This window comes from Scyliorhinus torazame, chromosome 8 (assembly GCF_047496885.1).
Source record: "Scyliorhinus torazame isolate Kashiwa2021f chromosome 8, sScyTor2.1, whole genome shotgun sequence".
NCBI lineage: Eukaryota > Metazoa > Chordata > Chondrichthyes > Carcharhiniformes > Scyliorhinidae > Scyliorhinus > Scyliorhinus torazame.
This window is the reverse complement of record NC_092714.1, coordinates 50,431,797-50,446,245: the sequence shown is the minus strand read 5'-3', so window position 1 is coordinate 50,446,245 and position 14,449 is coordinate 50,431,797. Positions and strand designations below refer to the sequence as shown.

General features: G+C 43.5%; 1 protein-coding gene across 6 annotated transcripts in view; it reads left to right on the top strand.

The window, feature by feature from the left end:
• LOC140427831 (sentrin-specific protease 7-like) overlaps positions 1-14,449 on the top strand; it is a 96,473-nt gene that overhangs the window by 43,338 nt on the left and 38,686 nt on the right. For all 6 annotated transcript variants that reach the window (XM_072513578.1, XM_072513577.1, XM_072513576.1 and 3 more), the window contains 2 exons: positions 6,460-6,575; positions 13,305-13,477. In XM_072513578.1, the coding sequence (XP_072369679.1) occupies positions 6,460-6,575; positions 13,305-13,477 (289 nt within the window). The remainder of the gene's footprint in view (positions 1-6,459; positions 6,576-13,304; positions 13,478-14,449) is intronic.

The following is a 14,449-nucleotide window of genomic DNA, read 5'->3' as shown; positions in this document are numbered from 1 at the left end:
AGTTTGGAAAATTAAAACCATGCATCAACTCTCTCTCTGACCATCTGAACTAGAGGATTTGTCAGCCTGCAGACCCAACCAATTGCTCAATATACTTCTCTGGTGATTGTAATTTTCCTGAGTTCCACTCTTCTTTCCTGATTTTGAGCTATTTCTGGGACATTACTTGTGTCCCCTATAGGAAGATCGATGCAAAATAACTGTTCATCCACCATCTCCAGATTTTTCATTCTCAACTCCCCAGATGCATTCTTTGGAGGACCAACACTCATTTAAAAAATATATATATTTTTATTCTCCTTTTTCACATTTTCTCCCAAATTTACACCCACCTACAATAAACAATAATCAGTAACAAATATGTCAATCCCCATATCAATAACAACGATCCCGTCTTCCCACCAAACCCCAAACATTAGCCCGCATGTTCACATAAACAAATGACAAAAAGGAATCAGGAATCGCCCATAGTCGCCATTAACACACACAGCTCCCCTCCCCCAAACTCTCTCACCCACACGGCCCATCTAATGTTTGATGTTATCCAGTTCTTGAAAATGCATAATGAATAAGGCCCATGAATTGTAGAACCCCTCCATCCTTCCCCTCAGTTTAAACTTAACCTTCTCAAAAGTCAAGAATTCCACCAGGTCCCCTCGCCACGCCAGGGCACAGGGTGGAGAGGTTGCTCTCCAACCTATCAGGATCCGCCTTCGGGCGATCAACGAGGCGAAGGCTACAACATCTGCCTCCGCACCCGTTTCCAACTCTGGCTGGTCCGACACCCTGAATATGGGGCGCGATTCTCCACTCCCACGCCGGTTGGGAGAATCGCCTGGGCCGCCAAAATTTCCGGGGACGCCGGTCCGACGCCCTCCCGCGATTCTCCCAAGTGGCGGGAACGGCCCGGTCGATTTTCGCAGGCCGGAGAATCGCCGGAGACACCCAAAATGGCGATTCTCTGGCACCCCCGCTATTCTGAGGCCCGGATGGGCCGAGCGGCCAGGCCAAAACGGCGGGTTCCCCCCGGCGCCGTCCACACCTGGTCGCTGCAGTCGTGGGCGGTGCGTGAACGCTGGGGGGCGGCCTGTGGGGGGGCGAGGGGGAATCCTGCACCGGGCTTCACCTGGAATGTGGGGTGGCCCGCGATTGGTGCCCACCGATCGTCGGGCCTTCCTCTCTGAAGGAGGACCTCCTTCCTTCCGCCGCCCCGCAAGATCTGTCCCCCATCTTGCGGGGCGGATTTAGAGAGGACGGCAACCACGCATGCGTGGGTTGGCGCCGGCCAACCCGCGCATGCACGGATGACATCCGTTATGTGGCGCCGGCCGCGACATCTATGCGGCGCCACCTTTACGCGGGCGACAAGGCCTGGCACGTGTAGATGTCGCAGCCCCGATCCTGGCCCATTGTCAGGGCCTGAATCGGTCGGGACCGGGGCCGTTCCGCGCCGTCATGAACCTCGATGGTGTTCATGACGGCGCGGCCACTTCGGCGTGGGAGTGGAGAATCCCGCCCATGGCCTCCCGGGGGCCCGGGTGCAGTTTCACATGCACCACTTTAGAAATTACCGGAAAACCTCATTCCAGTAATCCTCTAACTTTGGACAGGACTAAAACATATCAACCTGATTAGCGGTGCCCAACCCGCAACATTCACACACATCTTCTACGCCTTCAAAGAATCGGCTCATCCTTGCCCTCGTGTGGTGTGCTCTGTAAACCACCTTCAGCTGTATCAGCCCCAACCTCACGCACGAGGTGGAGGCATTCACTCTCCGGAGCACCTCACACCAGAACCCCTCCTCCATATCCTCTCCCAACTCTTCCTCCCACTTTGCTTTGATCCCTTCCAGTGGTGCCTTCTTGTCTTCCAAAATAGCTCCGTAAACCGCTGACACCGTGTCCCCGTGTCGTCAGCACCTCCTCCAGCAATGTGGAGGCCGGCTCCACTGGGAAGCTCTGTGTCTCCTTTCTGGCAAAATCTCGAACCTGCATGTGTTATTTCCCCGTGCTCCAGCCCATACTTCGCTTCCAGCTCCTTCAATCCTGAAAACCGACCCCTAAGAAACATATCTTTTAGGGTCTTAATCCCCTTCTCCTCCCATTTCCGAAAATTTCTATCCCACTACCCTGGCTCAAATCTGTGGTCCCCCGAATCGGCATTTCCCTTGACCCTGCCCCAACCTAAAGTGTTGGCGAAACAGCCTCCAAATTCACAATGAAGCTATTATTACCGGACTCCCTGAGTATTTCCCCGGGGCTATCTGAAGCGGCACTGTTGCTTGTGCTTTGAGTCCCGACCCCCTGCACAAACTCTCCTCCATTCTGACCCACTGGGAATCAACCCCTCTGACCCAGCTCCGCAACTTCTCCACATTCGCCGGCCAGTAGTAATACTTCAGGTTCAGAAGACCTGAACCCCCCTGCCTGCCTTCCCCTCTGTAGCAGCACCTTTCTATCTCTGGACACCTTTCCTCCCCATATGAACGAAGTAATCCTTCCCTCAATTTCTCTGAAAAAAGCCTTTGGCAGGAAAATCGGCAGGCATTGAAAAATAAACAGAAATTGCGGCACCACATTCATTTTAACCGCCTGTACCCGATCCGCCAGTGACAGAGTGAGACCATCCCACTTTGCCAGATCAGCTTTCACTCTTCCCACCACACTAGAAATGTTGTACCTGCGGAGCCCCCCCAACTCCCAGGTAACCTGCACCCCCAGGTACCTAAAGTGAGTCCCTGCCCTACGGAATGGCAGCCCCCCACCCCTGGCTGAGACACCACAAAATACTCTCGCTTGTCTAGATTTAGGACCAACACTCATTTTGTTAAATCTTTTCTTACTTAAAATCAATAGAAACTCTTATTATGTGTCTTTATATTACAAGCTATTTTGCCTCTCCTTATTACCCTTGTTATTCTTTGCTGTTCTTTATGTACTTTCCAATCTTCTGACCTGCTATTCATGTTTGCATAGTTATATACGTTTTCTTTAAGTTTCATACTGTCTTTAATTTTTTTAGTTAACCATGAATGATGGGTCCTCCGTTTGGAATTTTTTTCTCATTCGAATATCTATTGTGTATTTGAAATATCCCTTTAAATGCCTGCCATACCTCTAGTGACTTATCCCTTAACCACATTTACCAGCTTATTAAGTTCAAAATACTAGTCGTCGCTGCTATCTAAGAGTGCCTTCACTTTGAAGATGTCAATTTATCCTATCTCATTGCACAGTACAAGGTCGAGTACAGCCTGCTCTTTGGTTGACTCCAGAATGTGCTGTTCTAAGAAACTATCCTGAAAACATTCTCTGTACTCCTCATCTACGCTCATCCCTATCTCTAATGTACTTATACCATCATTAATTGACAGGGCCGCCTTTTCCTTATTTCCTGTACCTCCTAAATTTCACATACCCTTCAATACTCTGGTCCCAATCTATGTCCCCCTGCAGCTAGATCTCTGTAATGACTACCAGACTGTACTTATTAATTTCTAGTTGAGCTTTTGTGCTATTCATCTGTTTGTTTTGAATGCTACAAACATTTAGATAGAGAGCCTTTAGTTTTGTACTTGAGTTATTTTTATAGAATCTGGTCTTACCTGCTGATTTACCCTCAGATTTGTACTTCATGTTCCTTCCTGTCACAGTCTGTTTATCATTTCCGATATTAGTACCTTTGTCTTTTTGATTTACCATATTTTCCCAAATTTAATCTCTTGCCCCCTTCTGTTCAGTTTAATGCCCTTTCTACTTCCCTCGTTATGTTGCTTGCTGGAACATCAGTCTCAGCAGGTTCCGGTGTAGACCGTCCCAACGGTATGGATCCCACTTTCTCCGGTATCGGTGCCAGTGCCCCACCAACCGGAACCCACAGGTGGGATTTACCGGCTGTTCAGGGCGCCAAGATAATCCAGTCCCATGCTGGTGCACTGATTTCCTGGTGATGAGGGGGTACTGTCACCGGGGAATCTCGTTGACAATGGCAGGGTCGGTAGATCCCGCTGGCGAGCGGCCTCCGCCACTGAAAAATAGATGGAGTGGTGGTCAGTAAATCACACCCCACTTCTCCCACTGCAGTCTTTGAGCCACATATTCAATTCTCTAACCTTATTTGACCAAGTATGGCATCAAGGAGCCCTAGCTAAACTGGAGTCAATGGGAATCAGGGGGGAAACTCTCTGCTGGTTGGAGTCATAGCTAGCACAAAGCATGATGGTTGTGGTGATTGATGGTTAATCATTTCAACTCCAGGACATCACTGGAAGAGTTCCTCAGGGTAGTTTCCTAAGCCCAACCATCTTCAGCTGCTTCATCAATGACCTCCCTTCCATAATAAGGTCAGAAGTGGGATGTTTGCGATGTTTGCACAATGTTCAGCACCATTCGCAACTCCTCAGATAATGAAGCAGTCCATATCCAAATGCAGCAAGACCTGTACAATATCCAGGCTTGGGCAGACAAGTGGCAAGTTACATTTGTGCCTCACAAGTGTCAGGTAATGACCATCTCCTACAAGAGAGGAGCTAACCACCGCCCCTTGACATTCAATTCCTCGCTTCCTTATTTATCTGAATTGATCATATGTTAATACCCTTCCTTTTCACATGGGCTCGACCTTGCAGAATAGCTTCTATCTACCCAGAAAGAAGACAAAAAGCACACTTGAAGGAAGAACTTGTTTTTAAAACTGTCTTTAAATTCATGGAAGTTGGTAGAAATGGGATTACAATTCCAAATGTTCATCCTGTAAATCAATTTTCAGATACAGGTTAATAACTTCCTATAACACAAGCTAAACTATAGCACTAAGCTAGAAAACAATCTGTCATTTTACTTGGCTTTATTTTGCATTATTGTCCACTTTTTATTGCATGTATTCTTTCAAAGTAATTGGATTCAAAATAGTCCATTAGTGCCAGAATCAGGATGCAGTTGAATGATAAAAATTTTAAAACTGGATATCACAATTATTGCAGTGTATTTATTGGCCTGAATGTGACTGAAGTAACAGGGTTTGCTATTGATTTGTAAGAAAGCTGTCCACAAAGATTTAGTAATCTCGAGTGGAATTTACATTTGCCAACAGCAGTGTATCTGACACCATTCAATGTGGCATAGCAGTGATAATAGTAAGCAGGTAAGCAGATTATCATATTATAGAATTTACAGTGCAGAAGGAGGCCATTCGGCCCATCGAGTCTACACCGGCCCTTAAAAAGAGAATTGTACTCGAGCCCACGTCTCCACCCTATCCCCGTAACCCAGTAACCCCACTTAACCTTTTTTGGACACTAATGGCAATTTAGCATGGCCAATCCACCTAACCCGCACATCTTTGGACTGTGGGAGGAAACCGGAGCACCCGGAGGAAACCCACGCAGACACGGGGAGAATGTGCAGACTCCGCACAGACAGTGACCCAAGCTGAGACTCGAACCTGGGACCCTGGAGCTGTGAAGCAACTGTGCTAACCACTGTGCTACCGTACTGTGTGTGAAATATTCGCACACAGCAAACCAGGAAGTTTAAAAATGCATCCGTTTTAATGTAAATTTTTAAATAGCAAAATAAATGATTTTATGTCTGGATTAAGATGGAAGATAGAATAAAGATAAACAAAATGTGGAATTGTTTTCCTCATGGAGAAAGTTGACATTCTGCAAATACAAGATTATTGGGACCATTGAGGGTGTTTAGCAGAAATTTTGAAGTTAGTATGCTGTTTAGAACCCGGTTACACCTCGATCAGCAATGTATAATTTTTCAAGGGTTTTCACAGCAAGACCAAATTCTTATCAATTCACTGATATCCCATTGACTATGTGTTGCCTCAAAAGTAAACACTAGGAGAAGCATTGCATCACCGTATGTGGATTCCAGAGGTTGCTGCCTGTTTTATTGGAATGGCAATTAACACTGGTCGTTTTCCTGTCATTATCACTGCAAAGCCAAGCCCAATATGTAACACTGGTGATTGACAACTGTTCCCTCTAAGCTTTACAGCAAGTTGGCCTCTTTAATAAGTTTAAAGGGTCTGTATGCTTGGAATCATAGAATCTCTACAGAAGAAGGCCATTTGCCACTTCGAATCTGCACTGACCCTTTGAATGAGCACTCTACCCATGTCCACTCCCACATCCACCCTGCCCTATCCCCATAACCTAACCTGCACATCCCAGAACACTTAAGGGGCAATTTAGCATGGCAATCCACCTAACCCACTCATCTTTGAACTGTGGGAGAAAACTGGAGCACCTGGAGGAAACCCATGAGAATGTACAAACAGACAGTGACCCAAGGTTGGAAATGAACCCGGCCTGTGGCGCTGTGAGGCAGCAGCGCTAACCACTGTGCCGCCTGAATGAATTGGCCCCACACTATTTAAAAAAAAAAAAAGGGTACATTGATATTTTTTGCACAGGTAATTACATTCCCTTTAATTGTGTTCCAGGGGAGTGCAGTCTGAGAAGAGATCGGAAAGTTGTATCCAGAAGCGGAGTGAAAATTTAACCAGACCGAAGGAAAATAGCACATCGCCTGGAAGAAATTCGAAGAAAGAGGCCAAAGGTGTGTGGAATTCTATTGTCTAATATGCTGGTGCACTAATTCCGAGATTAATACTGCATTCGTGTTGAGAACCAGCCTCCCCGAACAGGCACCAGAATGTGGCGACTAGGGGCTTTTCACAGTAACTTCATTGAAGCCTACTCGTGACAAGCGATTTTCATTTTTTAAAAAAGAACTATATGCTGCAAGATGTGTTATAAACGACAGAATCTGCTTTCAACTCCACCATACCAAAAATTAGTACCAGCTTGAAGATTAAATATTTTTAAATCGGTTGTTATCTGATACACAGAGAATTTAGATTCTTTAATTTCTCCATATATCATTGATTTAAACATGTGTACAGTGAAGTCCTATATTTGGGGATGTGGTGCTCTTGCTGAACCTCACAAATGACAATCGAACATAACAAAACAGTTTGCAATGGGGAGTCAATTAGATAGGTTGGAGCCATCCGAAAATTTGACATGTATAAAGGATTGAAGGCAATTAAAAACAATGGCTGGAACTTTCCCGCAGTGGAGGCGGTGGGCTATTGGCCGCCAGCAGGATTTTCCAGTCCGGCTAAAGTCAGTGGCAATTTGCATGGCTCGCCCGTTGCGCTACCATGGAACCCGCGATGGGGCTGGGACTGGAGTTCCCTTCGGTAAGAAGAGCAAGAAAATCACATCCTATGTTTTTAAAATAAATTTGAGAGAAATTTACTGGAGAATTAAAAAAAAAATAAAGCATGAATATCGTGAAATTTTTTCCGTAACACTACTTTAGTGTGGAGGGAGTGGACGTAGTGGCTGATGTTCATGTGGATTTAAAAAAAAAAGTTATTTTGACTGTTTCAATTTTGTAAAATTCATAGTAAGGAGTAATAGCAGTATCCACAACTCTGCAAATGTTGAGGCTTCTTTCCATATTTGTATCATAGTCTTTTTTTTTTCTTCAAATCTTCAGCTGACTGTACGAGATCTTCTATCATCTTGGATATAAAAGGAGTCTTCTTAGGCTCCTCTTCCTGTTCCTGTTTAAAATCACTCAATTTAATCAGTTGCTTCTATTCTTCTGTAGAGATCTCCTTTTGATGAGATTTAAACAAATCCTGTACTTCATCTGTGGACAAGTCTTCAAATCCCTCCCCTGCAACCTTGATTACTTCAGCATCCAGGGAACACTGTGAAATCCTTCACAGCCTTTCGGCCCAAACCAGCAGTCATGGACTATGGTCAAAGGGTTTGCTCAAGAAGGTTGAGAATGTGGTTGAAACTTTTTTGAGTGTTGTATTGACCCTCTGGTCCATTGGCTGAATAATTGAGGTCTTATTTGGGAGTAAAAACAAAATATCATTGTCTTGGTGGCTATCAGCATGAGTGTCGATATCAAGAATAAGTAGGACTTTGAAGGACAAGTTAAATTCCCTCAGATATGTCCTGAGCTCATGTAGAAAGTACTTCTCAAGCCAGGCTTCAAATATTGCTGCTATAACCCAGGCATTGCAAACCCAGGCCTTCCAAAAAAAAACATTATTTTCCCTTTAAAGGCTCAAGGGTTTTCTGACCTAGAAGTCAGCATTAGTTTACATTTTATTTATTTTTTTGTTTTAAATTTAGAGTACCCATTCATTTTCTTCCAATTGGGGGGCAATTTAGCATGGCCAATTCACTTAGCCTGCACATCTTTGGGTTGTGGGGGCGAAACCCACGCAAACACTGGGAGAATGTGCAAACTCCACACGGACAGTGACCCAGAGCTGGGATCGAACCTGGGACCTCGGTGCGGTGAGACAGCAGTGCTAACCACTGCACGACCGTGCCGCCCCATTAGTTTACATTTTAAACCAGCCACATTGGCACATAGTAAGAGCGTTAGCCTGTTTTTTTCCAGCATTTAAACCTTTTTTCTTTGGGAAGTCCTATTTGACATTTTATTCCAGAGCGGACCAGTATCACCTGCATTATAACCTGCGCCACCTTGTGCCCTCTCTCACCTGTAGCTACACGGTCAGCTGATGCAGCCTCCCACATGACCTTCACATTATACAAACCAAAACACTTTTTAAAGCATCCTGTGCTAGCTGTAAAACCTCTCGGAAGGCAAAGCAGAAGCCCCTCTGCACCACCTTCATTATCACTACTATCACCAGTAACTCCAACACTTACTCTCTTTACTATACTTTTTGTTCTGGTAAGATTCAAGGGCCTTATTTCTATTGATTGGAAGGGCCTTCTTTCTAATGATTGGACCATTAACTGGGATCCACCCTTTGTTGCTGGTGTTCTATCCACAAACTCAGTAACTTGACCATTTCTTCCTACTTAGAAAAGTTGGCAGTACAAATACCAGCAGCTATAACACTGACCCTGCTTTTTATCTTTGGTCAAAGCTTTGACAAAGAGTCATCCAGACTCTAAATGTTAGCTCCCTTCTCTCTCTACAGATGCTGTCAGACCTCATGGTATTGTCCAGTATTTTCTGTTTCAGATTCCAGCATCCGCAGTAATTTGCTTTTGCTTTTATCTATAGAATGTAAAGAGGATGTGATTACACTGGGGAGATTTAAAAGAATGTTGTCGGGCATGGAGTCTCTTAGCTATCTGAAGTGATTAGATAGGCTGCAGTCGGTTTCTTTTGGATTAGAGGAGGCTATGGGGAGGTGTATAAAATAAGGGGACTGGATAGAGGGGATATCACTGTCTGTAAGGTTGGTAAAGTCGAAACCTTGATCGCATTTAAATAATTGAATATGTGCTTAAACTTTACCCACCTTTACCAAGAACTGGAAAGTAGAAATAGGCTGGATAACCTTTTTTTTGTCCATGCACACACACACGATGGACAAAATGTGGACAAATGGCAGCCTCCTGTCTTGTAGATCTCTGTGATTCTTCTATCATTCATAGCTTCTAACTTCAGGCTTTGCTAGGTTGGAGGTATCGTAAAAAATTGCAGCAATGTAGTTGGATTTCCTCTGGAACTTTGCACAAGGAAGTTCCAGTTTCTTCAAGTATGGTTAGAAAAACATTATCCCTGAAGTCTGTTGGCCCTCCCTCTTAACCCAGTAATTCGTATGAAACCATGATTTCACGTGCTTAAGTCAATCTACTGTTGTCTCATCCAGTTAATAATTCTGGATATGTTGGCCTGGGTGGTGTCAGGGGAGCTTCACTGATCATCCACCAGTGCCTAACTTCACATGTGCATTTTCCAATAACTCTTAGTGGATTGCACTTCTATAAAATGACATGTGTTTGCCTGTCTGTCCTATCTGAGTTGCTGACTTACTGTAACCTGGTCAGAATTAGTTAATAGTACAGATCATGGCGGCACATCGCACAGTAGTTAGCACTGCAGCCCACGGCGCTGAGCACCTGGGTTCAAATCCTGGCCCTGGGTCACTGTCCGTGTGAAGTTTGCACATTCTCCCAGTGTCTGTGTGGGTTTCACCCCCACAAGCCAAAGATGTGTAGATTAGGTGGATTGGCCACGCTCAATTGCCCCTTAATTGGAAAAAAATAATATTTGGGTACTCAAAAATTTATTTAAAAATATAGTACAGATCAAAGATGAAATTTATTGGTTTCCTGGTGTATATGATGGACTACCATGCAAGCTAAGCAATAGTGGGAAGCACCAAATTGAAATCATTTTTTCTACCCGTTTAAAAGATCCACTTCAAATTTAGTATTTAAAAAATATTGGTAAGATTGTACTTTGCAAAATAGCTTCCCAAGTAACAGATCGCCACCATAAATTGAGTTAAACCGGAGTGCTTATAAGTCAAATTTGCACCCATCACTGGATTGAAAAAAAAAATGTCTAGAATTTAGAAAATGACATTCGCGAGTGGAGATGGAAAAGTCTGTTTAAAATAATCTTTGAGAAGGACATACAGGGAACACAAGGTCACCAACGTTGATGTTATCAGTTTGGAAAGGGGATTTAAAAGGAAGAAAGCAACTGGCTCAATTGTTTCTTCTGGAGTTCCAAGATGTAAAATGGCAGAGGTTGGACTGCGCTGATCTGCATTAGAATAATAATAACGTGATTGTGACCAAAGTAAACTTTCCTTCTTGACTATGCAGTCTTTAACATGGTTGACAACACCATTCTCTACTGTGTCTCCCAGTTGTGTGGGATGACTGTCATCTTGTTCCATTCATACCCATCCATTTGTAGCCAGAGAATCGCTGGCAATGGCTTCTTCCCCCTTGCACCTGCACCATTCCCTCTGGTCTCACCCAAGCATTGATCTTTGGCCTACTCCTATTTCTCATCTGCAGGCTGCCCCTCAGCAACAATTAACAAAAGACACATTATTAGTTTTTGCAGGTATGCTGATCACACCCAGCTCTACCTCACCACCAACTCTCGATTCTTCCACTATTAATAAATTGTTAATAAATTGTCAGACTGCTTATTCAACATCGAGTACAGGATAAGCATACATTTTCTCCAATTACATACTGGGAAGACAGGAACCATTGTTTTCAAACCCTGCTCTAAACTTTTTTGAGATACCCCTTCCATTCCTCTCCCTGGCAAGTTAAGTTTATGCAGTTTGTTTGCAACCTTGGTGTCACACTTAATCCTAAAATGAGCTTCCAACTTCATATTCATGTTGTCACTAAGAGTGCCTATTTCCACCTCTGAAAATCAACTTATTTCCGCTGAACTACTGCTGAAGTCCTCATGTCTTTGTTACCTCTAGACTTGACGATTCCAAACCACCCCTGGCTGCTCTTCCACACTTTTATCATAATCTGAATTCATCCAAAACTCTGCTGTCCATGTTTTAAATCACAGCAAGTTACATTCATCGCTGACCTACATTGGCTCCCAGTCAAGCAATATCTTGATTTTAAATTTCTCATCCTTGTTTTCAAAATCCCTCCATAGTCTTGCTCTTCTCCATTTCCTCCACTACCAGAACCCTTCACGATATCTGCATCCTCTAATCCTTGTCTATTGAGCATCCCCAATTTTCTCTCTCTCACACTTTCAACATAAATTACCCTGTGAGAAATCCAACTAATGTGAATTGATGAATTAAGCCATCTTAATAGTTTATGTATATTAAAATTATTAACATTTATTTTCTGCTTAAGCTCATATCCAGGTATTTTCTCATTTGATATTTCCCCTGCCCTCTGAGTCAGTTTGGGAATGGAATACTTTCTCTTCTGGAGCCATTTCTAAATTGTTCTTTGGTCACTGGTTATTATAGTTGTGATGTCCTGCAGCTGGTAATCACATTGAGGTAAACTTCCAGAAATGTTTGAGATAATGGATAGGAATCCTGTATTGCATTTCACCATGACTGCCACTGTTCTAAATGAGGATAATAAAGTAATTTTCTGTGGTGACATTATGGTCTTCAATTGTGGCCAACCTGCACAAATGTAGGATCGACATCAGGGGAACATCATAGTGCAACAATATTGTGTCAATACTCCCGTGTACAGGTGGACAAAATGTTCCCATGACCACTGGTTTACAGGTCCATTGGTGCGATTTAAAAGTAACTTTGGGAGAACTGCACACTTGAACTGCTTTCCTAAGACTTTGTATTATAAAAAAGCTCATTTGGGTCAATAGTTTTGGGATTGGAAGTCATTTTGCAAAACTGATTCTGAAAGTGGGAGAGTGGAGATGGGAAATTCAGTTGCAAAATTGGGATGACTAAATTTGTTATGAATTTCCAACTGTCTTACCTGAACCATACTTTACAGCACTAGTGGAATTCTCTATTTTCTACTCTAACGTTAACTGCCTTTGTGATCTCTCTCTGGTATATTTAAATGTTAAGTATTCACTGTGGCCTCCTGTGATGGGCATTCCTTCTTTCCAAAACCAAGCCCCAGAGTTAATAGGGCAGTAGTTTGTAATATAGTGCCATTCAATACTCTTTAAAGAGTGCTGTTTAACTTACACTTGGAGAAACCATCTTGCTGTAAGATGGTATTCCACAGGAAAAGAAATTGAAGTCCTAGTTATTATTCAAGTAGGGGAATGCCTAACTCCTCGTCAACCCATGGAGAGATTTTCAGTTGAGGGATGTGACTCTCCTGGTTAGATCCGGCTCTTCGGTAGCAAGGCCCCACTCCGCATTCTTCCAGAGACCCATCAATAATGGCGTGGTGTCTGCTATCTCCACATGGAATCACGTCCTCCACTCAACCAGCTCTGTGCTCACTGGACAGCTACACATAGAACCGTAGAAAAGGTACAGCGCACAAGGAGGCCATTCAGCCCATCTTGTCTATGCCAACCCAAAGACACCCAGGCTCCTTTTTGACCCCATCCTCCTGCACACGCTCCATAGCCATGCAGCTTACAGCATTTACGGTGCAGATCCAGGTACTTTTTAAAAGGGTTTAGAGTCTCGGGCTCCATCACCAACTCAGGCAGCGGATTCCAGGCATCCACCACCCTCTGCGTAAAAAAAGATTTTTATAGTTGAATCTCAACCTTGCAAATCCTGGAGTAAAAAAAATTAATAGATTTTGCGCGTTTAGTTTTTCTTTCAACTAATGCAACAAGTAACAAGCTGGTTTTGATCAACTAATTTAGGTGGTATATTGGGTGGCATATTTTTGAGTGAAATCTATAAGAGTGCCTGCAAGACTGATGCAATTCATTTATTTCAGAACTTGAAAAGCATGATGGAATTTTGGTAGTTTGAAGTTGCATAAAAGTGATATATGTTGAAAACTGTAAAGAGTTGTCTTGTCTTTTCAGGTGTTTGTGGAAAAGAGCAGATAGAAAAAAGAGACCACCTATGTGAACCGAATAAAATAAATGAAGACAAGCCAAAGGAATCGCCTCTTCCAAGCCCGAAGAAAAAAAGATTATGCACTGACCTTCAGGATCATTCTAGCCAAAGAGATATTAATAATGCTGCACAGTCACAGGTTAGCCCACATGTTTTTAGCAGTCATCTTGTATGCAAATGTATGTTTGGATTAAAACCAGTTCAGTTGACCATTAAAGCAAAATCCGGCAGATGCTGGAAATCTGAAATGAAAACAGAAAATGCTAGAAATACTCAGCAGGCATCTGTAGAGAGAGAAACGGAGTTAACATTTCCCGTCAAATGAAGTTATCAAGCACGAGGGAAATGGAAATCCAGGAAGGTGAACAGGATAAAAGAGACAAATGGAAATCTCGTCGAAGGAGAGTAGAACGTCTTTAAGGTAGGCATTCCTGCAAGAGCAAAGGCAGTGAATTAATTAAACACAAAAGCAAAATGCTGTGGATGCTGGAAATTTGAAGTCCTTGGCCTGAGACATGACTCTTTCTCTCTCTCCAGAGATGCTGTCCGATCAGCTGAGTATTTCCAGCATTATCTGTTTCTATTTTGATAGACCACCATATTAGGAAACTTAACTTGGCTCTGCTAATTTTCAACAAATTAACTTGCAAATAAGTCGCCAAAGCCAGGCTTCATATAAAACTCTTGTTTAATGGCACAATGAAGAGAACCGCTGCCGTGCTGTGCTTGAATCCCAGCCCAGGCACCATCGGGACAACTCTCTCCGATCTTACGGCACTGTGATTTCATTTTTGATTTTCCTGTTGGAACTCCACCCTCCCTGCCAAATTTAAACTTAAAAAAAAAAAAAATTAAAGTACCCAATTCATTTTTTTTCCAATTAAGGGGCAATTTAATGTGGCCAATTCACGTACCCTGCACTTCTTTTTGGATTGTGGGGGTGAGATCCACGCAGACGTGGTGAGAATGTGCAAATTCCACACAGACAGTAACCCGGGGCCGGGATCGAACCCAGGTCCTCAGTGCCGTGAGGCCTCCGTGCTAATCACTGCGCTGCCATCCCGCAGAAAATAATAAAGTTAACCTGGTGCAAAGCCATCGTATCATCAAT